Below are 25,378 nucleotides of genomic sequence, written 5' to 3'. Positions count from 1 at the left end.
ATTTTCCCCAAGAAGTAGTAGCATTTAAGTAGAGATGGGGTGGGGATTCCACAAAGAAAAACCGATGTGTACAAAATATTTGAGAATGCTGGCCCAGTTGGGAAACTGAGTAGCATTGTTGGAATGTAAAGTGCTGGGGGGTGGGGTAGAAAGACAGCAAATGTGAGGCAAGGCCAGCTATCTGGGGTCACAAGTCCATGCCATGTTCTGTATGCCAGTCAAGTTTTTATTTGATTCCAATCTAGAGCCATTAATAGTTATGATAACCATCTACATTTGACTAAAGATACCATTTAAATCTTCCTAGAGCAAATGCTTGAGTAATAAATTCTCAAAAACATCATCTCTCTCTGATTAAGTCTGTCTTGGCAGGACCGGTGCATTAATTCACAGAATTAATCGTCAGTGAGTCAAATGTAAGGCTGTCAAATCTAAGCAATTACTAGTCTTCTCAGGTGGGCCATCAGAAGTCTGGGCCAGCAGAGTTTCATAAGTCCAGGAGCAGTGTTGTATCGTTTTGCCTTACATTTCCCCACCCTACCCCCTCTGCAAAAAAAACTGGGGGTTAGGGAGGCAATGGATGGGGGTGAGGATAGGGTGAGGAGGGCGTTTAGAGGCCAAGCATATTACATAGAGCTTAAGTAGGTAACTGAATTGCCTGTCACCCGAAAGACTGGCCGAACCTGAATGGTGCTTTGCATCAAGAATTTTGATACCTTTCCTCCCTACTTCGCTCAATTTTCTTTGCAATTTTTCTGCAGCCTTATGTTCCTTTTCCATCCTGACTTGTTTATTTGTCCCTCAGGATCCCTTTTTTCAGGCCTCCCGCTTTCTTCCTCCTTTTTCCGCCGCTTCGTGGGGTGCCGGAGCCTGGGGCCTTGGGCTGCATTGGGCGCGCGCTCCAAGGCTATTTGCTTTGCTAACAATTCCATCCTGTTTCCTTAACGCCCGTCTTTCCCTGCCAGCCACCGAGTTTCTGCCTCCCCCACAGCGTGGTTCCTCCAGCTGCTCGCCTGGGGGCCAGGCGGCTCTAGGAACTCCAAGCGGATGCGGCCGCTGGCTGGTGCCACGTCTTCGCCGCCAGCAGGCCAGCGCCTGCGTGGGCTCGGGGGCGGGGCGGGGCGGCGCGGGGAGGCGGGAGCTGCGCGTGAGCGGCGCGGACGCGGCCCAATGGGATTCGCGGGAGGCGGCGGCGGCGGCGCGGTGCGCGCCGAGGGGCGGGGCCCGTCGGCAGTTGCTGGCGAGCCCGGGAGGCCGAGAAGGCTGTCGTTGCCTCGGCCGTCGCATCCCCGAGGGAGTCGTGTTCGCGTGCCCCCGACCCCCAAGCTCGCCGATCGCCCCCGAGGCTCCTGTGTACGCTCCTGACCTCGCCAGCCGCTCGCCGCTCGCCTGCGGACCGTGCCTTCTGCATCATGTGCGGTAAGGGGGCTGCGGGCGGGGGGCGTGTTGCGGGGCGGTGCTGGGGTGCGGTGCGGGCGCAGCCGAGGCCCGAGGCGCTGGCGGGAGCCGGACTGGGGAGGGTGTGAAGTCTGGGTGCTGGGTGCGGAGGCCGGCCTGTGCGAGCGGGGGTGGGGGTGGTGGACCTAGTAGGGCACCTGAGAGGAGGGCGGGCCCTAGAGGGGATCTGGGGGGCCAAAGGGGCCGGTTTTGCGCGGAGAAGCGAAACAGAAGGTAGATAAATGTCTTGGAAAACGAGAGAGGGCAGAGGGAACTGAAGTGTGGAGGGGTTTGCCTTCAAAAGAGTCCATCAGGTGAGTGAGGCAACCTGTGGAACATCAGGTGAGATCTCTCGAACTTATCTTGCATTCTTCTAGGATTTATCTTTTAAATACATTTATTTTTAGTTGCTTTCTTTCGGGCAGGCCCAGTAGAAGACAGAACTATATATAGCTAGAGCTACGACAATGGCATTATAATACACAGTCTTACTTCCTGCTACCCCGTCTCAACAGAAACCATTGCTAATCAATAAGTTGGTGAATGGGCTTAGACCTAATCCTCTAGTGGAAGAGACCTGAAAGTGACCATAACATGCTTTATCACGTGCATTTGCACCCATTTAAAACACTTACCTATGAACAGTGTTGGTGCACATTTAATAAATGTTTCATCAAGAGCAGTTAAAACATAGGTCCTTTTATGCTATGTTTTGAGACTTAGTAGTTTTAATGTTACCTAAAACTGGTAGTAAAGGGAACTGTCACAATTATATCTGAAATGATTGATAAGCACTAAAATAGGTATTAACTTGGCCATTGTCAGTAAAAATAATTGTATTCTTACCTCTTTCATTGAAATTTACAACTAACCTTATCCCTGGAAGAAGGAGTGCTTTTTTAAGAAGGGAAGTAGGATTGTAATAGAATTGAAGCTATCTGGGAAACTTATTCTTTATAGCCTTTTGGAAGAATACCCTAGAGGAGGTAGCTTGTACTCATTAGTTTATATTTTTCCTGTATTTAACTTTATACTAATTTCAGCTTCTGAAAATAAGGAGCAGGTTTAGAGTAGATTTAAAAAAACCCTCAAAAACAGAAACATCTATAAATAGCTTCTGAAATTATTGGATTGGAGCTGACTTTACAATCATGTATACTTTTGTTATGTCTGATTAGTAGAGTGGCTTTGAAAAACACATTAGTTTGTAGTTGTGAAGTAGTGAATTTGCAAAACTGGTTAATCCCCAAGATGACTTTTCCTGAATGATGAGGTGTGAGCCTAGTTAAGTACCAGGCTTTCTGCTTGCAGGTCATCTTGTTCCAGGAAAAAAGGGAGTCCGAGTACCATAAAGGAAAAAGTCAGATTTGCTTTAGAAAGGTTCAGATAAGGGTGAGGCTGTGGGGGTGGAGACTAGATAAGTAAGAGTTTTCACACAGCCAACATCCCCATTCCATAGAGTTTTACTGCTGAGGAAACCGATGGGTTGTAAAGAAGTAGTATTTGGGGGGATGGGTGGGAGGGGAAAGTGGGTGATTGGCATTGAGGAGGGCACCTGTTGGGATGCCCCAATTGGTTTATTGTATGGAAACCAATTTGACAAATTTCATATTAAAACAAACAAACAAACAAAAGTATTATTTGAAGCATTTCTAAGGTCCTGCTTGTAACCCAGAACAGAGTTTTGCATGATTCTAGGAACGAGGTTCAAAATGTATTTCCTTTTTAATGTAAATTCTAAACTGAACTGTTAAGACATGGTCTTTATTTTCTTCCCGCATCTCAATCATCGAAATAAAATTTCTAGACAGAGGAAGTGAGTGGGAATGAAATTAGATGGGAAAATTTAGAAGTTTCTTTTTTCCATTTTATTTTAATTCCAGTACAGTTAATATACAGTATTATATTAGTTCCAGCTGTACGATACAGTGATTCAACAATTCCATACATCACCCAGTGCTCATCACAGATGGGTACCCTCCTTAATCTCCAGTACCTATTTTACCCATCCCCCCACTCATAGTTTTACCTTCTGATTACCTGCTGCCTAGTTTTCCCAAAAGATTATTTTGTTTCAACACTGTAAAATGTTGAAGCAGAAGAATGAAGATTTTGTGATACGCTTTTTCCAATCAGATGTACCGATAAGACTGTCATAATGTTTACCAGCTTGTGTTGGGATGTTAATAGTGTTGCTCAGGAAAAAAAAGATTCTATGGTCAAGTAAATTAGGTAAGCAATAGATTAAACAGTGTTGAACTGGCTGTTTTTATTGGAGAGTTTCTTGGAACCTTTAGTGGGCTAATAAGTGTTGTGAATCTCCTAGAGAATAGTGTGCCTGTTTTCCAAATTTATTTTATCTTCTTATTCTTGGTTCTTAGAATACATTTTGTCCTTTTTTATTTGTACTACCTTTTGTTTTGGTGAGAGATGGAAAGTCACTTAAGCTACCCCTAACTTTTAGCAGATTTGCTGTTGTTTTTTATAAATGTAGGGTAATACTGTTCTTTTTTTTTCTTTTTTAAAAAAAGTTTTTAATACATTTTTTAAAATGTTTATTTATTTTGAGAACAAGAGTGAAGGGGAGGGGCAGAGAGAGACTCCCAAGCAGGCTCCATGCTGTCAGTGCAGAGCCCAGCGTGGGCTCAATCTTACCTTTCATGAGATCATGACCCGAGCTGAAATCAAGAGTCTGATGCTTAACCGACTGAACCACCCAGGTGCCTGATTTTTTTATTAATAAAAACTGCATTTCTTTCTTTCTTTTTTTTAATGTTTATTTTTTGAGGGAGAGAGAGATAGAATGTGAACAGAGGAGGGGCAGAGAGAGGGAGAGACACAGAATCCGAAGCAGGCTCCAGGCTCTAAGCTGTCAGCACAGAGCCCGATGTGGGTCTTGAACGCAGGAACCATGAGATCATGACCTGAGCTGAAGATGGAAGCTCAACCAATTGAGCCACCCAGGCGCCCCTCAAAACTGCATTTCTTAATTTAGTTTTCTGACTCTCTTTGTTCCTTTAGCGCTTTCAAAACAGTATTCTCCTCAGTAAGGAAAGCATGCTTGATCCAGTCACTGACACAGCACACATGGAATCACCACAGTCTCCGCTGACATGTTTTTTTCATTTTAGACAATCTCTAAGAACTATAGGTCTCACAGCACAGACTCCTCAAAGTTGGCCTTGGCACGCACCACACGTGGATTTTGGGGCTTTTCCAACCTCCTTGGTATAAAGGTAAACAGTTATATTACCAGGGGTTTGGGATAGCCTAGCATTGTTAGAGGCTGTGTTATAGAATAGCCTGTAGTGGTGTGTCAAAGGCAGGACCATTCTGAATACCTCTAGACATTGTCCCTGGAAGAGCAGGAATACCCCTCTGATCCAGTGGTGTATATAAATGGAATTTTGTAAATGAGGCCCTATTTAGACGCAGTAAGGGAGCTTATAATTTAAATCCTTGGGGCGCCTGGCTGGCTCAGTTGGTAGAGCATATAACTTTTGATCTCAGGGTTATGAGTTCAAGGCCCACATTGGGTATAGAGGTTACCTAAAAAATACCTTAGAAAGAAATAAAAGTATCCTGAAATGCCTCCTTAAAAAGATTTTTGTAATTGGGGTGCCTGCGTGGCTCAGTTGGTTAAGCGTCCGACTCTTTGTATTGGCTCAGCTGATGATCTCAACAGTTCATGAGATTGGGCTCTGCACTGACAACGAGGAGCCTGCTTGGGATTCTTTTTCCCCTCTATGTGCGTGCATGCACGCGTGCGCTCTCTCTCCCCCCCCCCCCCCGCCATAAACATTAAAAAAAAGATTTTTGCATTTATACTAAAAGCTTTGGAGTTATTGAGGGATGCTGAGACTGGCCGCTAGGGTAAATCATAGAACCAGTACTATTAATATATTCTTAGAAATTATACTGGATATAAAGTAGTTGTGAAAGAAAATGATTAATTGCTTAGTAAGTATTTCCTCAGTTGCATTCTCTGGAAGGGAGAAGTTAATAGGTGCTGGTTATGAGCAATAGAAGGTGGGAGAGTTTTATAATACAAGTGTGGGAAATTCGGCTTTTGGAGAGTCACAATTAGCAAGATTAAAGTTTCTAGAAAGTTCTAGAAATAAACCTGTTAACTTGAACCCAGTATTTCTTAAACCTTTAATTATGGAACATTTCTTTCACTTTGTCCCTATTTAGCATCCTGCAAAATGGTGTTCTCTTTCTGTGGTTTGGGAATTTTTGACTGTACGTTTCAAGTACCTAGAAAGCATTAGAAGATATTTAAAGTGATGGCTTTATACTTGGTGCTTTTCCCTTCATAGAGATGACTAAAATAAGGGAATTGCCTTCAAGGAATTGCTGTTGGATTGGAAGAAACAGTGAATACACTAGTGCAATACAAGGAATGCAACAGGTGTGGATGATACCAGGCATTTTTTGTTCATCATTCGTTACCATGTTATAGACTACGAGTGGAATGAATAGAAATTCAGAGACTAGTTAGGCCAAGAATGTTTCAGGTAATGGGGCAGTACTCTTTTTTTTTTTTTTTTTTAAGTAATCTCTGTACCCAACGTGGGGCTCCAATTTACAATCCTCAAATCAAGAGTCACATGCGCTATCGACTGAGGCAGCCAGGCACCACAGGAGCAGTACTCTTATGTTGAGGAATAGTGCCAGCTGGTAGACTGTGAGAGATCTCATTGATGGCATTTACCCAACAGTGAATGGAGTCAGAAATAGGTTGAGAACTGTTGCCATGGGGTTTGAAAGAAGAAATAAAAATTCTAGGAAAAAGGGCCAAAAACCATATTTAGAGGCTGAAGAGTTCCAAAGTAGTGTATTGACTTGGACAGAGTCTGCAAAACAAGAAGAATGTCATTCATGTTTGATATTACAGAGAGAAATTGTATTTGGCTCTAAGGAAATTATTAGAAAAGTTGCATGTATGAAGGCAGAGGGATCTGAGTTTGTATTGAGGAGGAGGGAGTATTGTGGAACTGAGGTCCCCTGATAGAGTTGAAGAGCTGATTTCTAGAGCGGTGGTTCTTGACCTGTAAACTGTGAAGTTATTACAGGGTGTTCACTGCTTAATTCATACTTTAAGCCTTTTCTATAAAATTGTACAAAAGATGTTCTACATCATTGGATAATAAAAATTCAACCCACTATTATGTAGGGTCCTCAAAATATTTTGATGTTAATAAAAAGTTCTGTATGTAGAAAGTTGAGGAATCGCTTATCAAGAGTTATAACAGGTAGGAGAAACTGGCTTTCAGGGAGTAGTATGTGAAATGTTTCTCTATTTTGAGCTCATATAGAGGAATAAGGCACCTTGGAGTGGGTTTGCCATGAGGGGGGTACCTGTGCCTGGGAAAGTGAAGATGTTGCAGCCGTGTCTGATGAGCTCTTGCTGGTCCTTGAAAACCCAGGGGAGGGTGTGGATCTCTCTCTCTCTCTCACCAGACTGTATCCATATCCCTAGTAAGTCGATAAGGTGAACAGCCTCTGGCATGTCAGAACAATGTAGAAAGGATAAGAGAGTATATACTGTTAAGAAGAAGATGGAAGCTTCAATTCTGTAGGTGAGGATCTACTAAAAATTGAGGAAGAAAGCGGGAAGAGAAATGGGGATATGAGAATAGTCTAGATTCTAAGCTTTAGGATAATATCTGGAGAAGTTTGAAAGTTGGACCAGCAGTGAATTAACAGGGTTGGCCAGCAGTTGGGAGGGCCCCTACAGAAGTGGGCCTGAAATGGATGGACCTGAAGCGGATGAACTCTGCTGTAGGCCTGCTCGGCGACTCCGGAGTTAGAACACAGTGGGCCCAGAGGGGCTGGTTGTCAGGATGATGAAAAATTGTGGTCTGATGGGGTTGGTTAGACAGAAGCGGGAGGGATGGATGTTGGATGATTTGCGGGCAGGAAGTGCATGCTTTTTTTCCAGAAAGATGATGCCATAGGTAGGCTGTGAGGGAGTGTGTAATTAGAGATGTCAGGGTTTAAACAGTGCTTTGAGTTCCAGAGTGTTAAATGTGTAAGAGAGAAGTGTTACACAGAGCTCTTTCCAGCGGCAGCGTGTATTTACAACAAAGTTGTGGACACTTGAACCGGCATTTTTGTAAATAGGGAAAAGATTTTAAACACTTAAAAAGCACTACTAATTGAAATTCCTCATTTTGTCACTCTATATGTTATAATTTTTTCTTGGTGTTTTCAGGATTGTAGAAAATGTTATCTCAAATATTTCCTCTTTTAAAGGACTCTTACCTGTAGAGTGTGCCTCTGTGATTATAGTGCTGAATATGTTTTATGACAAGCATCAAGTTGATGTGTATGTTTAATTGCAACTATGAAGAATCAGAAAAACCTCAACCATGAGGGAAATGATTAGGTGAAATAAATCTATTAGGGAGTAGTGTGCAGCCATTAAATAGAATAGGGTAGATGCGTATATACTGACATAAAAAGATAGCCAACATCCTAAGTAAAAGAAACAGTATATATAGAGTCGTCACATTTATGTGTTAAAGAAGTGCCCTTTAAAGCTATGTACATCTAGTTTTATATATGTATAGCTAAAGGACTGTACATATACAGAGGTTCATAGCTGAAGGATTCAGACAGTTTGTATGGGATTAACAGTGGATAGCTCCCTTGTATGGATATACACAATTTATCCTGTAGCATTTGTGTACTTTGAATCTTTAATGATGATTATGAATGGATTATAACTTTCAAAATGAAAGTTAAGTGGCATTGCAGATGGATTTTGATACAGAAAGTATAAAATTTAGAGAATGAATTTGAACACTTATCACTGGTAAATTATACTGTCTGAAGTCTCAAAATAATGAAGGTGTCAAGGGAAAAAACATGTAAAAGTATTCTCATTTATAAGGACATAAATTCAGCCAGGCATAGGAACTTTAATAATTTAATTAGTCAACTAAGTTACATTCAGTTTTCATTTCAGTACCGTTTAACAGCCTTTCAACCAAGTGTGTCTGTGACCCAGGTTGCATCTGAATATTTTGTTAAGCAGGGTGCTCATTAGTACTTTTATGTCATTGACTTTAAGTTGCAATTTTCGAAGAATGATCCCTGTAGGTGCAAGCATCCACTTCATTTAGGGGGATATTTATTTCAAGAATATTCCATTAATAAATAAGAAAACTTATACTTGGGAAGCACATGGTGATAATAGGAGAGGAAAATCTGTGCTCCATAAAACTAGTGTGTATGGTATTGAAGCAGTTACCAAAGAGCAGTGGAGAGTTGATTTTTAGGCTTTTAGTAGTTAATCTAAAGTAGAACTGTTTGTGGGAGGTTTGAGAAGACAAGTCAAAGACCTGAAATGGGGCTCATTCTAGTGATTTCTATGCGAATAAGCACCATTTTGAGTTATGAATGCCTCCCTTGCGAACATGTCCTGTATGCCTGATTGGCTGGTTATTTGCCGTTATATTTTCCCAGCTACCCCATGAGTACACATAACCCACCAATGCCAGCAGGTGCACTTGTCTCAGGGCCAGGAGTCCTGGCGAGGGGCTGGTCTGTAAAATTGACAGGTTCAGTCTCTTTTATCTCTCATTTCTCTAAGCACGGATGACTTAGATTAATCCCCTCCCCTCTGTTTTTTCTTTTTCCAGCTCTGTTACTTTGATCTTAGAAAACTTTTCTACATACGTTGTCCTTTTCTTCCTTTCAATTCCTGCCTGGTTACGTATGGAGAAATGTTGCTCTGACTTCTTCCTCTATGCCTCGTCTTCTTTTCTTTGTTCCAAAAGTGAGCCCCAAAATGACAGTGATAATTACCGATAATAGTAGTGCTTCCTCTCAAGGAAAAAGCAGGTTTTGAATTGGAACACGATATATAGTATTTTATTGAATTTAAGATGCCACTGATTGGGAAGTGCTCCATTATTATATAGATCACGAAGAAAGAGAATATGAATGTCTTAAAATCAGTGCTGTCAATATCTAAAGCCCTGAAAAGTATTCTGAAGATGCTTTCAGAATATGATAGGCTAGATGATCTGATTGTCTTTACTAGTGACAATCTTAACATCACTAATAAGGGACCTATGGACAGTATAAAATACATACGTACATTTTGAGTAATTCTTGCCCTCAAATTTTAACCTAACTCAATCAAGTCTTTAGATCTGTCTCCCAATCTACAGGAACTACAAGGAATAGAGGAATTGGTTAGATTCTTTCTAGCTTAAGCAATTAGACACAGCCAGAAGGTGAGACATTCAACAAGAAAATTGGCCTCAGCTTGCCAGTAAGTTGGTGTCTGGGGGGAAGACAGGGCAGTAGGGGAGACCATTCTGGATTCAGAGAGACTTTTGAGACAGAACAATCAAATATGAGATGTGGTTGGCATTCCTCATGCTGCTGTTTTTAAAATGTGGACTTCTGGTGCGCCTGGGTGGCTCAGTCGGTTGAGTGTCGGACTTTGGCTCGGGACATCATCTCACGGGTTCATGCGTTCGAGCCCCGCGTTGGGCTCTGTGCTGACAGCTCAGAGCCTGGAGCCTGCTTCAGATTCTATGTCTCCCTCTCTCTCTGCCCCTCCCCCACTCATGCTCTGTCTCTCAGAAAAGAATAAATGGGGGCCCCTGGGTGGCCAGTTGGATAAGTGGTTGACTTTTGGTTTTGGCTCAGGTCATGACCTCATGGTTTGTGAGTTCAGGCCCCGAGTTGGGCTCTGCGCTCATGGTGCAAAACCTGCTTCAGATCCTCTGTCTCCCTCTTTCTGGCCCTGTCCTGCTCATGTGCTTGCTCTCTCTCTCTCTCTCTCTCTCTCTCAAATAAACATTAAATTTTTTTTTAAAAAGTGAATAAGCATATAAAAATTAAAAATTTTTAATGTGTATTTATTTTTAAAAGTGAGAGAGACAGCGTGAGCAGGGGAAGGGCAGAGAGAGAGGGAGACACAGAATCCGAAGCAGGCTCCAAGCTCCGAGCTGTCAGCACAGAGCCCGACGCAGGGCTCAAACACATGAGATGATGACCTGAGCCGGAGTCGGATGCCGAACTGACTGAGCCACCCAGATGCCCCTAAAGAATTGTTTTTAATGTAGACTTCCTTTACCTATGTTCTGCTTGTTTTCTTTTCTGGTTCAGTTCGCATTGTACTAGTCCTTTTTATCCTAATTTTGTTTTTTCCAAATAAGTACTCCTTTTTTTATGAATTCTCAGTAGGTGTTAACATGTACCGTAATAGTTGTTTATCTTTGGTAGTATCTGGTGAACAAAAGATTCCAGCCATTTTCCCTTAAGGAAATATTTTAGTCCATTTTTCCCTATTATTAAATTATTTAGGTTGTATTTTTCACATCTTTGATATTTATAAGTTGTTTATTGTTACTGATATTGATACCAGGATCATTGGATATAAGAAAAATTATTCCATCTATATAGTTTTGTAGGGTCCATGTGTTGCTTAAAATATTTCAGAAAATGTTTTAAACAATGCTCAATATATAGGACATAAACCACAAATTTGTTGATTGATTAATCTAAAATTTTTTTTTAAGTTTATTTATTTATTTTTGAGAGAGAGTGTGAGCAGGGGAGGGGCAGAGAGAGAGGGAGAGAGAGGGGGAATCGCAAGCAGGCTCTGCATTGTCAGGACAGAGCCCGATGTGGGCCTCGAGCTCCCAAACCTTGAGATCATGACCTAAGCCAAAGTCAGACATTCAACCAGCTGAGCCACCCAGGTACCCCTGATTGGTTCATTTTTTTAAGTTAAATTTTACCTGACAAAGTGGCAGTGATGGAAGATATGTGACTAGCTTTATAAGCTTTGCAAAAACTAAACATTTATTTGCTTTAGTCTTTTATATTAATGAGAAATACCCCTTTATAAACGTTTCACCACCTTTCAATAATTTGAAGTGAGAATTTTTCTTTTTTTCTTTCTTTGTTTCTTTGTTTCTCTCTTTCTTATTTCTTTATTTCTTATTTATTTTAAAGTTTAGAGAGAGAGTGCATGTGCACTGGGGAGGGGCAGAGAGAGAGGGAGAGGGAGAATCCCAAGCAGGCTCCACCCTGTCAGCAGAGACTGATGGGGTTGGAACCCACAAACCGTGAGATCGTGACCTGAGCCAAAATCAAGAATTGGACGCTTAACCAACTGAGCCACCCATGTGCCTCTCTTTTTTAAAGATGACTCTAGCTTCATATTTCTGCACATCTTAGACATAACTATGCAGATGAAGATTTTGTCATAATTGTGTCAATTTTGTTTCATTAGTCAAATTTTTTTATTAAATATTTGTTCATTTGCAGGTATATTTGCTTACTTAAACTACCATGTTCCTCGCACAAGACGAGAAATCTTGGAGACCCTAATCAAAGGCCTTCAGAGACTGGAGTACAGAGGCTATGATTCTGCTGGTATTTCCTTTTAAAAAAATATTATAGGTTCTACATGATTCTTGAATCTATATAAAGAGGTTTTGTTTGTTGCCTAGATTCTTTAGTAATGTTTATTTTTGAGTAAACATAAAAAGAATTTTTATCTTTTATTATGTTCAAAGGGTTTATTCATGTAATTTCAACAGTATTACCATTTATATTACTTCTTATGGATATCTTCCTTTGTTGAGAATGTTAGTATAAAAACATAAATCACCTGAGGCATGTTCATGGTAGAACAAAGTTCTTGAAGGCCTTATTTTATAAATTATCTTTTTTCTTTCTTGTAACTTTAATTTCTTTTTCTCTAAGGATTCCCTGCTCTTGGCATATAAACTTGCCTGAGATTCTTCCACCTTAAATAAATGGCAAAGCAAATAAAAATGCCTTTTTGTCAGCTTAATGGTGTATTCTAGCTCCTTTCCTTAACCATGTTAGGGGTCCCCAAGACCACCTCCCAAGGAGGACTCAGCATACAGTTGTACTCATGACTAGGATTTATTCCAGCAAGAGAATCCAGAGCAAAATCAGCAAGGAGAAAAGACACATGGGGTGAAGTCTGGAGGATATGAGGCACAACTTCTGAGCATTCTCTCCTGTTGGAGTCACACATTGTGCACTTAATTCAGCCAGCTGTGACAACGTTGTGAAATGTGTATCACTGAAACCACTCAGTGCCCAAGCTTTTATTTGAGGCTGCTTGCATAGATCCCATCTGCCTAACACGTACCACAATTCTAGACTCCCAGAGTGGAAGCAGATGTTCAGTGTAAGCCACATTGTTTGCAGTTAATAAGGTGCAGTAAAACATTCTTTATCAGTTAGGTAACCCTTCTGAAATCCCAGGTTCCCAGATGCCAGCCAAGGGCCAACTTTGCAGGCAGACCTTTCTAAGGAAAGCGGTGTCAGGCTTGCTATGTTAAGCCTTTTCTGTACCTTTGACATTGCTGAATGTAATGGGCACTTACTTTCCATAACTTCCTCAGTTAATAGAAAGTGAATTCCTCCTTTCTTCATAAAATTCTCTCCTTCCTTAGCTTTTGGATAACACATATTCTCTTCTTAATATGCTGGTTCTTTTGTTTGCTTTGAGGGCTACTTTTCTTCCACCTTTGCTTAAATATTAATGTTCCTTAAGATTCTTTCCCACGCCCATTTTTCTTACTTTGTATCGTCATGGGTGAGCTCTGACTTCATCAGCCTCCCATATGTTGATGATGAATAACCCACATGTATTTCCCAAGCTGCAGACATGTATTTCCAGTTGCCTCTTAGAATTTTCTTCTTGGATAAACCATGATACTATAAACTTTGCATGCCCAGAAGTGAAATGAACATACTCCCCACGCTGTTCTTTCTGTATTCCTTTTATCAGCAATCATTCAACAAGTCCTGTGAGCCTGGAAGGTATCCCAGACCCAGCCTGCCTTCTCACATTGCATCCAGCCAGTTCTACCCTCAGTATCACTGATCTCTGTCTTCATCACCACTGTTTGGTTCAGGGCCTCCTCACTTTTGCTTTCCTGTAGCTATCATCTTCTGACAGCTGTTCCTCCCTTTCAGTCTACTCCGTTTCCAAAGAGAGTCTTCTAAACATTTTTGGTTTCTCTACTTAAAACTACTCCATGCTTTTTTAGTACCTTTGGGTAACTTTTTCAAATTCTTTAGAAACTTAAGTAGAATTTCGAGGAATGTGTTCCCTGATTGTCCTTGTGTATTTTGCTTCTGAGGTAGGTGCCGATCTTCTGGGTTTCTCCATGGTGCTCAGGGTGCCACCCAAACTATAGTGCTTTTTTTTTCCCCCCAATCTGTGGTACTTGTATCATATAATCCAAACCCACACTGTATTGTAATGATTTGTTCCCTCTCTTCTGAGTAGACCCATTAGAAATTTGAAGATAAAAATTGAATTAATTTCATTTTTGCTTCTAGCAGCTATCATGTTTCTTGACATATAATAGGTTTTCAGTAAATGTGAATTGATGAACAAATGAATTAATTAGATGAAAAAATAATTTGTAATTAAAAGTTGTGTCTCACGATGATAATCTAAGTTTCTAAATCTAGCGTTTCTGCCTCTCGATGATTTAGGTGTGGGAGTTGATGGAGGCAATGACAAGGATTGGGAAGCCAATGCCTGCAAGATCCAGCTCATTAAGAAGAAAGGGAAAGTTAAGGCACTGGATGAAGAAGTTCACAGTAATGTACTTAGTTTGAATTTTGTCCCCTCTCCCCTCCCTTTGTTTCCTTCTCCCTCTCCTAACAAATTCCCTTTCCATATTTGGGGTTCATTTAAGAAAAGTGATGTTTAAAGTGGAAGGAAGGGAAGAAAAGTAGTTTTGTTATTATCTCTGCTAGTGTGCAGTATACCTTAGCTTCAAAAATGACCATATTAACTAGGGGAGGAAATTAGCTAGGTACATTGTGTTCACAGCAAGCTCAGTATCCGAAAATGAAGGAACCACCATCCCTGAGGAAGGCCTTTCATAGGGCAAAGGTATTTTTAGTGGTGCACTTATTCTAGTGTCTTCACTTTGGAGTACATGCCTAGTTTGGACATATAGTCAGTGTGGATGTTGCCCTTTTTAGTAGGTCTGCTATAATTAGGTAACTATCATGTTTTCTTTCAGATTTTCTTACTTCCCTGGTATAAAGTAGTTGCCCAGAGATACATGCTGCATTAAAGAGGATATACTTCTCAATATGTAGTTCATAACATTATGCTTAAACATTTTAATTTTTCACAGGAAACTTCAAAACAAAACGAAAGCTTTGAAGTAAATTGAAAAAAAAAAATATTAAAAAAAATCTTCCACAAACCCCAGGAAGCAGTAGGTTTTTTATGTACCTGTCCAAATGGATGTCATGATAAAGGAGTGCAGGTAGAAGAGGAGAATGATAGACTTAGTCACTTTTTTTTTCCACATAAGCCAAACATTTAGCCTTGTAGTACTTGTTTAACAAATTAGATCAATACTTACTTTGCATGTATTGTGGGTAAGATTAGTTTAGGGATGATGCAGGCACCCAAATAACTATACTTCAAAAACTGTAGTATAACTATTCGGTCTACTGGGTGTACCTGTATACCAGGCTGATTATATAGTTTCCATAGGAGAGAACAAACAAATTGCTTAAGGATTCAGGGGAGAGCTAGGTCCCACTTGAAGTTGGGCACTGTTGGAGAGACTTGGGATGTTTAAGGAATGCCTACTGATTCTATGTGGGCAAAGAGGGTGAGAAGGGAGGACCTTCTGAATAGAAGAGCGTCGGCAAAGATAAGAAATAGGGAAGCCAAATTTGATGGAATGGTCCTTTCATTCTACATTATAGGTAGTTGAATGTGGGAGGCTGGAAGGCAGATTGTGACCAGAATCACCATTTTTGTATAACAGCATATTGAGACTTGCCACCTCCTGAAGGAAAGTCAGAAAGAGAGTGGAGGATTGGGAACTTGCAGACATTGCTGGTGAATTTGTAACTGATAAATCACTTTGGAGAGGAAGCTGGCAGTATCTAAATGGAGATGCCTATACCCTGTGACCAAGTGCTTCCATTCTTGGGCGTATACTTGAAACTCTATGGATAAGGAGATAGGACAAGATTCATTGCAGCAAAATGGAGAAACAACCTAAATGTCTACCAGTAAGACAACAGGAGACTAAGTTGTATGTGGTATAGTGAATGAACACATGTAGCTTTTGAAAGGAGTATACTGGATCTGGTTCTGCATATGGGAACATGGATAGGTTGTGGGAACCTAATGTTGAGTGAAAAAATGACAAAAGCGTCCTTAGAGATGTGTAAAGTTAGTACCATTTAAAAAACAAAAGAATACTATCATTTGTGGACACATGTTACTGTCTCTATTAGACGTACAAAGGCACAGGTGGAGAAGTGCTCCATTAACCTGAGAATTCCCTGGGGAGGAATGGGATGGGGCCAGGGCGTAAAGGAGGCACCAATTGCATTTTTTACATTTTAGATCTTAAAAAAATCTAGAGCACAAATGGTTAGACGTTAACATTTGTTAACTCTGGGGGTGGGTATTTGGATGTTTATGGTATTCACCTTGTTACTTGTAGCAAGTTTCAGTTTTTGACCTGTTAAGACAAAAGAGAAAGGAAGTCATTTCAGAAAAGCCATTAGATTGGTTATCAGTAACTTCTGACTTCAATAGTAATAGATAACATTTATTATTGGTGTGTCCCAGACATTCCACTGAGTGCCTTACTAGTGCTTAGTATAACCCATGAAGCAGGTAAAACTATCATCTTCATTTTGTAGATGAGGAAATTGAAACACAGGAGTAAGTACTGTCATAGAGAGTAGGTGCTGTCATTAGATGGTGTCGATAGTAAAGGCAGTGAGATTTGGTGGCAAAAGAAGGCTGTTATTCTAGGACGTGATAAAAATTTAAGATTGTTTTACATTTTACATCATGAGATGTAAAGCACGAATGGCTATATGTTAACATTTGTTACCTCTGGATGTCATCCAGACTTGGGTTCCAATCCTGTTTCTGCTTCCTATTAGCTATGACCTAGGGCAGGTTCTCTGTCCTCTTAGAGCCTCAGTTTCTTTATAAAATGGGGACAGTAGTACCTAATAGAGCATTGTGAGGATTCAGTAACAAAATGAATGCTTCTTGAGTGCTTACTATATTCTAGCCATTGTGCTAGGCCTTGATGACACAGTGGAGAACAAGATAGGCAGACTCCTTGGCTCAGTGGGACTTACTGTCTAGTGAGATGGCCAGACAACAAACAAATATATAATGTTAGGTAGTGATAGGTGCTGTGAGGAGAAAATACAGTAGAGGTGACATTTGAGCAGAGACCACATTATTGTCTGAAGGCGGGAGATTTTAGGCAGAAGGAACACCAAGTGCAAAGACTCAATGTGGGCTGAAAGTCAGTGGGCTAGCCAGTGAGGGGGAGAGTGGCACGAGATGAGCTGGAGAGGTGACTGAGGGCTAGGTCATATGGGGTCTTAAGAATGATGGATTTTACTACATATGCCATGGGAAACCATCAGAAAATTTTGCATAGGGGATTGACATGATTTAACGGGGTCACTTTGGTTAGTGTGCAGACTAGATTGTACAAAGGAAAATTGGACATCGGGAGACCAGTTAGAATTCTGTTGAAGGAGTTTGGTTGGTGGTTGCTTGGGTCATATTGATAGGGATAGAGTGATGAGAAGTTGTTAGTATCTAGCATCAAGTAAGTTCTCAGTAAATGGTAGCTGTTGTTATTTGTAAAAGATGTATTGAGAGCTTTGATGTGTAATTGTAGAGGGGTGGAGAGAATGAGAATGTAAAGGTAAGTAGGGGCCAGATGGTGAAGGGCGTTGTATCCCATGGAAAGGTACTGGGACTTTATCTTGTGAGAAAATGGCTCTCTGGTTCCATGTTAGAATTTGAGGATCTTTTTATAAATCCCTGTGACCAGGTTTAAGATGATTGAAATGGGTAGCTAGGGATGCAGACCACTTTTTAAGCAATGGAAATCTGTTCAAGGATTTTAAGCGTTGTTTCCTGATCAGATTTGTGTTTTAAAAGGACTCCTGATTAGCCAGTATAAAAACCACAAAGACTGCTAAAGTAAAATGCATGACTTTTCTATTTGAGACTTCTGAGCAGTTTGCTCTTCTTTTTAAAAAAAAAAAAATTTTTTTTAATGTGTATTTTTGAGAGAGTGAGAGAGAGACTGAGCATGAGCGGGGGAGGGGCAGAGAGAGAGAGGGAGACACAGAATTCAAAGCAGGCTCCAGGTTCTGAGCTGTCAGCACAGAGCCTGACATGGGGCTCTAACTCACAGACCGTGATATCATGACCTGAGCCAAAGTTGGACGCTTAACTGACTGAGCCACCCAGCCGCCCCAATGTTTCTTTGTTTTTGAGAGATAGAGAGGGAGGAAGAGAGTGAGTGCACAAGCAGGGGAAGGGCAGAGGGAGGGAGACACAGAATCTGAAGCAGGCTCCAGGCTTCAGCTGTCAGCACAGAGCCCAAGCAGGGCTCAAACCCACAGACTTCGAGATCATGACCTGAGCTGAAGTTAGATGCTTAACCAACTGAGCCACCCAGGTGTCCTGTAATAATTATATTTAAATATAGATTCTAGCATTATCTCTACAGCATGATTTAATATTGGAATTTTTCATTTTATATTCTTCAGAGCAACAGGATATGGATTTGGATATAGAATTTGATGTACACCTTGGAATAGCTCATACCCGTTGGGCAACACATGGAGAACCCAATCCTGTCAATAGCCATCCCCAGCGCTCTGATAAAAATAATGGTATGAACACATTCTGCATGCTTTGGAATGATTATAGAGAGATGGCTAATGGGAGAATGAAGACTCTTATGTTTTCATTATTTTAATTTTTTTTTAATCTGGAAAGTTTCGGACATAATCAGAAGTAGACGGTATGTAGAACCTGATGTATCTGTTACCCAGCTTTAACATTTATCAATACAAAATCAGTTCTATTTCTCTATATTCCTCCACTCAGATTATTTTGGAAGTTCTCCCTTTCTCTCCCTTTCCCTTGCAGTTTACTGTGTTGTTTGTCCTGTAGAGTTTCCTGCAGTCTAGATCTTGCTATTTGTATGCATCCCATGGTGTCATTTAACATGTTTCTCTGCCCCTTCTATTTACTATAAATTGGTATGGTATTGATTTACGTGTGGAGGTATATAATTTAATGTTTAGGCATTTTTCTCTTTGTATTAGTGGCCATAGATCATTGCCAACATTAATTATTTCTTTAGGGATTTGTAAAATGGTGATAGTCAAATACTGTCATTCATTTTTCACTCATCTCAAATACTTCTATAAAAAGAAACTTCTCCATATCAACTGCTTAGTTACCCAGAGTTACAGATTATATACGAGAGGCAGGATAAATATTTGATATTTTCACTTTACCATTTTTCAAAGATGAAGTGGTTCTCATGTTCTAAGATAAACGAGTTTCTTTTTATTATTATAAACTCAGATTTAAAATATTGCATTTTTTAAAAACACGGAAGTAATAATGTATATTGATGTACAAATTTTCCCATCTTTGGCCTTTGGAGCTAATTTAGGTTGGTTCCTGAGTCCTTTAGACATGACACCAGTAGGCTTAACAGTCTTTGTTATTTTCTGGTAGGTTGAGATGTTTCAGGTTCATCCAATTTTGCCCCAGACTTGGAATCAGCCATTTCTCTAAGGACCCTTAGTTCCTTTTAGTGGAAATGGTATATAAAGACTAGAAACCAGGTGCTTATTAGAAGTGCTCATGCACCCAGGCCTTTTAGGTGGACATAGCTCTGTGGGTGGGTGCGTGCATGTAGAAGTTTAAAGATAAAACATGGCATAATATTACACTAACACTTCCCATTCACATCCAGCGCTGGAAGGTTGTTACTTGACCTCCTTGCTCTGATAGATTTCCTTCCGATCACACCTAAAAACTCCATTCTTAACACCTGCAACATAACTTATTTGATTTATTATGTCATCTACATACAATGAAATCCTAATACCAACACCATAAGTATGTTTACTGTTCTTTGTTAATTTTTTGTTAGTATTTTTGTCCTTAGAGTGTATCTCTTTAGAAATATATAATCAAATTACTGTGTTTTCGAATCACTTGGAATAATTCTCTGTGGTCGTGGTATAATCGGATACATTATGTTGATATGTTTTATTTTAATTTTTAGGGATTGACCATCTTTAAAAATTAATTTTATTTCGAACTATGTGCATAATTCTGAAGTCATATCAATAAAACAAGTCATTTTTTTTTTAATTTTTTTTTTTTTAACGTTTATTTATTTTTGAGACAGAGACAGAGCATGAATGGGGGAGGGTCAGAGAGACAGGGAGACACAGAATCTAAAACAGGCTCCAGGCTCTGAGCAGTCAGCACAGAGCCTGATGCGGGGCTTGAACTCATGGACCGCGAGATCATGACCTGAGCCGAAGTCGGACGCTCAACCGACTGAGCCACCCAGGCACCCCAAAACAAGTCATATTAAAAGAAGTCTAATTTGTATCCTGTTTCCTCATCCTTATTCCTTATCTGTAGATAACCATTTAACACATTTTTTAGTCTTTAAAAAAAATTTTTTTTTAATGTTTATTTTATTTCTGAGAGAGAGAGAGGGAGAGAGCATGAGCAGGGGAGGGGCAGAGAGAGAGGGAGACACAGAATCCGAAGCAGGCTCTAGGCTCCAGGCTCCGAGCTGTCAGCACAGAGCCCAAGGTGGGGCTTGAGCTTTAGGGCTTTGTATCTAGCAGTCAGCTGTTTATGATTCTGTGTTCCAGCAATAAAATGTTTTTCTTAGATTTATTTTTGTAGTATCATTTGGTGGTATCTTTTTTCACTTAAAAATCTAGTGAAAAATGTGTATTATTTGATTTGTAATTAATTTAATTCAAGCTCATTTAATATCAGCCCCAAATGTCAGATCTTTAAGTATATTTAAAAACATTTTGATAATTTAGTATTCTAATTTTACAATTGTTTTTTGTTTTAAGTAGCCTCCATGCCCAATTTGGAGCTTGAACTCATGACCCTGAGGTCAAGAGTCGCATGCTCTAGCAATGAGCCAGCCAGATGCCCCAGTATTCTAATTTTAAAGAATAATTCTTAAGAATTTTAAATAAAAATCCATATTAGTGGTCTTTACATACACTGTTGAGGGCTATAAATATTGCCAGCTCCTCTAATCAAAAAGATGAAAATTATCCTGCCACATATGTATTTGATCTTGGAATGCTGTTTTAACATTAATTTATCTGACATTTTAAGAATTGTCTGGATCTCAGACAATAGTCTGAGTGAAATAGTGAAAAATACTATAGATCTGGATAGCTGATCTTTCTTTTTTCTTTTTTAATTAAAAATTTATTTTTATTTTGAGAGAGAGAGAGAGAGAGAGAGAGAGAGAGAGGAGCATGTGCCAGGGAGAGGGGCAGATTGGGGGAGAATGGGGAAGAATGAATCCCAAGCAGGCCCCGTGCTCAGGATAGCTGGTTTTTCTTATTCTTTAACTTCAGTTCTTAAGCTCATTTAATGTAAATCAGGTAATTGTTTTAGTTTGAAAGTCTTTCTCTTTAAATTTAGGAATTTTTTATGCAGAAGAATGAATGAACAAAGAAGCGAAAATAATAGTTGTATTGGTCACCTTTTTGTTTTGCAAATGAAGAAACCCCAGTAAATTTACCCCTTTCTTAGGGTGGGATTAGATTAGTAGTTTAGCCACAAATGAAATTGATGTCTCTAGACCCCAGTTTATTATATTCTATACTGGATACTCTCTATCCACTTCTCTAGCACCGTGTGCTTCCACTAAACCACGTAAATAATGCTGCTGATCTACTCAAGGATAATCTGATAATGAAAAGTAGAAGATACTTGATTACACCTGGAATTCTAGCATGTGGCTTGATAGTTGTGGCTGTTGATAGTGTTTACTAGACCTGTAATTTTTTATCATCAATACTTTTTATCTCTTTTAGAATTTATTGTTATTCACAATGGAATTATCACCAACTACAAAGACTTGAAAAAGTTTTTGGTAAGTAAAGTAACTTGAAAAGACACCAGGCTTTGAGAGCAGTGAGTTTGTTTGTTGGGGCTGCAGCAGCACCATCTCGGTATGATCAAGTAATTCCCAAGATGGCTACAAGGGTTTGGTGGCTTACTGGACTTTTCTTTGTGATAGTGGAATATTTTTGTTTCTTATGTGAATGACAAATAATTACTTTACAAATAATTACTTTAAAAATAATTATTTTATTTTTTAATTTTTTTTCAGTGTTTATTTTAGAGAGAGAGAGAGACAGACAGAGCATGAGAGACAGGGGAAGGGGCAGAGAGAGAGACACACAGAATGCGAAGCAGGCTCCAGGTTTTGAGCTGTCAGCACAGAGCCCGACACAGGGCTCAAACTCACAAACTGTAAGATCATGACCTGAACCGAAGTCAGATGCTTAACCGACTGAGCTACCCAAGTGCCCCATTGTTTGGCATTTTTAAAAGCTTCAGGGTATATAAGAAGAATTAGGACAGATTAAATGAAGGTTCTATGCCCTAAATAGCCATGTACTGTATAATATTGTTCATGATGATGACCTTCATGAGTGCCTCTTGGGGCTGTCCAGTTGAACTTTTCTGCAGTGTTAGAAGCCTGTATCTGAGCTATCCAATGTAGTAGCCACTGTCCACTTGTGGTTATTGAGCTGGTATGACTGAAGATCCAAATTTAAAATGTTACTTCATTTTAATCAGTTAAAAAAATTTTTTTTAATGTTTATTTTTGAGAGAGAGAGAGAGAGAGAGCGAGGGAGGGAGGGGTAGAGAGGGAGACAGAGTATCCGAGGACAGTTCTGAGCTGTCAGCTCAGAGCCCTACATGGGGCTGGAACTCATGAACTGTGAGGTCATGACCTGAGCCAAAGTCAGAAGCTCAGTTGACTGAGCCACCATGCACCCCTCATTTTAATTAGTTTAAATAGCCACATATAGCTAATGGCTATTGTATTGGATAGTGTGGTATCATTACCCAAGAAAGAATCATTATATTCATTATGGAATTATTGTTTTGTGGGTGTTGTATATTCCAAAATATTTTAATTATTTAAAATTTAATTATATAAAATTAAAGTTATTATTTAAAATTATTTAATTATTTAAAATCTCGGGGCGCCTGGGTGGCTCAGTCGGTTAAGCGTCCGACTTCCCCTCAGGTCATGATCTCGCAGTCCGTGAGTTGGAGCCCCGTGTCAGGCTCTGGGCTGATGGCTCAGAGCCTGGAGCCTGCTTCCGATTCTGTGTCTCCCTCTCTCTCTGTCCCTCCCCTGTTCATGCTCTCTCTCTGTCTCAAAAATAAATAAACGTTAAAAAAAAAATTAAAAAAAAAATTGCAAAAGTTATTTTGAGAGAGCAGGAGCAGGGGGAGAGAGAAAATCGAAAGAGAATCTAACAGTGTGGAGCCTGATGTGGGGCTCAGTCTCATGAACCGTGAGATCACGACCTGAGTCGAAATCAAGAGTCGGAAGCTTAACTGGCCACCTGGGTGCCCCTATAATTTTCTTAATTTATATGTGGCATATATAAGTGTATATAATTAAAAGCACATACTCAGTTGCACAAAATACTTCACTATTTTGGGTTTGCTATACTTAGATGGTGACCTTCATTTTGAACAATGGATAATGGGAAATGGTGGTCAAAAAATATTAGAAGTTGGTTAGTGAAATTTTTGAGGAAAAAAATTCTGTAGAAAAGATTTGGATATCATGAACATTTTCTTAAATGTGTCAATTTTTTTCCTTTCTAATTACAGGAAAGCAAAGGCTATGATTTTGAATCTGAAACAGACACAGAGACAATTGCCAAGCTTGTTAAGTACATGTATGACAACCGGGAAAGTCAAGATATCAGTTTTACTACGTTGGTGGAGAGAGTTATCCAACAATTGGTATTAAACCACACTTTTTTCTTTAAGATGGCTTTAACTATAATCCCTAGATCAAGAGTCGTATGCTCTACAGACTGATCCAGTGAGGTGCTCCTAAACTATAAGTTTTAAGTTTTTTAAAAAATGTATTTGTTTATTTATTTTGAGAGAGTGAGGAGAGAGAGAGTAAGCTCAGGAGAGGGACAGAGAGAGAGGGAAGAGAATCCCAAGCAGGCTCTGTGCTATGAGCACAAAGCCCAATGCGGGGCTCTATCTCAACAAACGGTGAGGTCATGACCTGAGCCAAAATCAAGAGTTGGACGCCCCTAAACCATGCTTTTTAAGATTATCGCCAACATTATCACAAACTCTTAAGATAAGCAGGAACTGTGCTAATTTCTTAAGTATTTTTGGCTTTTATTTCCCATATATATATTACTATTCAACTTGAGAATGTTTTTTGTTTTTTTTTTAAAGTTTATTTATTTTGAGAGAGAGAGAGGCACAGAGAGAATGGAGACAGAGAATCCCAAGCAGGTTCCACTGTCATCGCAGAGCCCAACATGGGGCTTGATCTCAACGAACCATGAGATCATGTCCTGAGCCGAGATCAAAAGTCAGACACTTAACTGACTGAGCCACCGAAGGTGCTCTTCAACTTGAATAATTTCGAGAGACTCTGACTGACCACTCCCTTCCCACACACTTAAAACTCTACTTTTTCAGTAGTTTGTGTCATGAGAATTAAAAATAATCCAAAATCAAAGAGGTTTCCTAAAAACACATGAACCCATAGATACCACACACAAATGTGTACACAATAGATGCATTCAGGGGTTCATCACTTTCTTCCTACTCACTCAAATGTTCTTCTCAGTCAGTAACTTAGCACAAGGGTAGCTTCAGTGAAATGCACACTCTGTTCTGGTATAATGTCTGCATGTCTCTGAGCCAGTATAGTCAATTCTGTGTTTTTCCTTATGGGGATTTTTCCTTGGCCTTGTAACACTATAGAAAAGTATTTCCCAGCTTAAGAAAAAAAAAAAAATGGCATTCTTTTTGATCCCGTCTCAGTTGTCCTAGTTAAAGATTAAGGATATCAGAGACCCACAAAAATCCAAAGGCATAGGGATTACTGTCCTCCCCACTCATAACTCTAGCTTTCTCATTTAAAAGCCCTTCACTTTTCTCTGAAGGTCCAGCCCTCACTTCCTCCTTCTACCCAAATCTTATGATGTCTGCAACAAAAGGAGGAGTCAGGAAGATGGAGAAAATAGAGGCTTGTTCCTTCTCTTTACTCAAGACAGAGTACTGTGCCTTTCCAGCCTTTTCTTGTTTCTATTCATTGTATAACCCAGTTTGTGTTCTGTGGTGGTCCCTTATCTCTCCTACCTCCTGTTCCTTTATTCACTCCTGAATTCCTTAGGTCCTGTCCCTGAGGAGATTGGATTGAGGGAGTGGTATGGTGTGCATGTTAATGATTGTGGTTGTGTATATTTTTATCTCTAGTAACAAGGTCAACAAGCATGGAGGTTAACAGTGGTATAAAATCACTGGACCAGAGAATGTTTTTGGATATTGAGCTAGGGGTCTTTTCTAATTCTCTCCTCTTTACACTCTAACATCTGAGATAGGATGTATCTATTGAAAAGTGTTGGCAGTGTGTTAAAATAGTGTTTTAAGTAATAGTCTGTTTTGGAGCTACTATCTACTGAGTGTATTTCAAGAGTGGGCTTGGTGAAAAAGTGTCTTGGATACATCAAGGCTCAGGAATGAGTGTCTACCTAAAATTTAGACTTGTTTTTAACTTTAAAAAGAGCAGCATGTGAACAAAAAATTTCTGTGCTGAAGCCAGTATGTTTTAGGCATTTCACATTTTGGTAATTGATTGTAATAAATATCGCTAATGTATTTTTTTTCTTTATAGGAGGGTGCTTTTGCACTGGTATTTAAAAGTGTTCATTTTCCTGGCCAAGCAGTTGGCACAAGGTACATGCAGATTTAATAATGACTAATGATTGTATGCATTTTGAAACATTTGAATTA

The 25,378-nt window shown here is 39.8% G+C and overlaps 1 protein-coding gene across 2 annotated transcripts in view; it reads left to right on the top strand.

Annotated features, from left to right (window-relative positions):
* The first annotated feature begins 1,235 nt into the window (after nt 1–1,235).
* GFPT1 (glutamine--fructose-6-phosphate transaminase 1) overlaps nt 1,236–25,378 on the top strand; it is a 53,430-nt gene continuing 29,287 nt past the window's right edge. Inside the window, exons 1-7 of one of the 2 annotated variants that reach the window (XM_032592656.1) lie at nt 1,236–1,419; nt 11,737–11,844; nt 13,957–14,064; nt 18,046–18,171; nt 21,391–21,449; nt 23,219–23,353; nt 25,260–25,321. In XM_032592656.1, the coding sequence (XP_032448547.1) occupies nt 1,413–1,419; nt 11,737–11,844; nt 13,957–14,064; nt 18,046–18,171; nt 21,391–21,449; nt 23,219–23,353; nt 25,260–25,321 (605 nt within the window). In that variant the 5' untranslated portion in view covers nt 1,236–1,412. The remainder of the gene's footprint in view (nt 1,420–11,736; nt 11,845–13,956; nt 14,065–18,045; nt 18,172–21,390; nt 21,450–23,218; nt 23,354–25,259; nt 25,322–25,378) is intronic. The other variant, XM_030310749.1, reaches the window with a different exon arrangement.

This window comes from Lynx canadensis, chromosome A3 (genome assembly GCF_007474595.2).
Source record: "Lynx canadensis isolate LIC74 chromosome A3, mLynCan4.pri.v2, whole genome shotgun sequence".
In the NCBI taxonomy this organism is placed as follows: domain Eukaryota; kingdom Metazoa; phylum Chordata; class Mammalia; order Carnivora; family Felidae; genus Lynx; species Lynx canadensis.
This window is presented reverse-complemented; position numbering and strand designations above follow the sequence as displayed.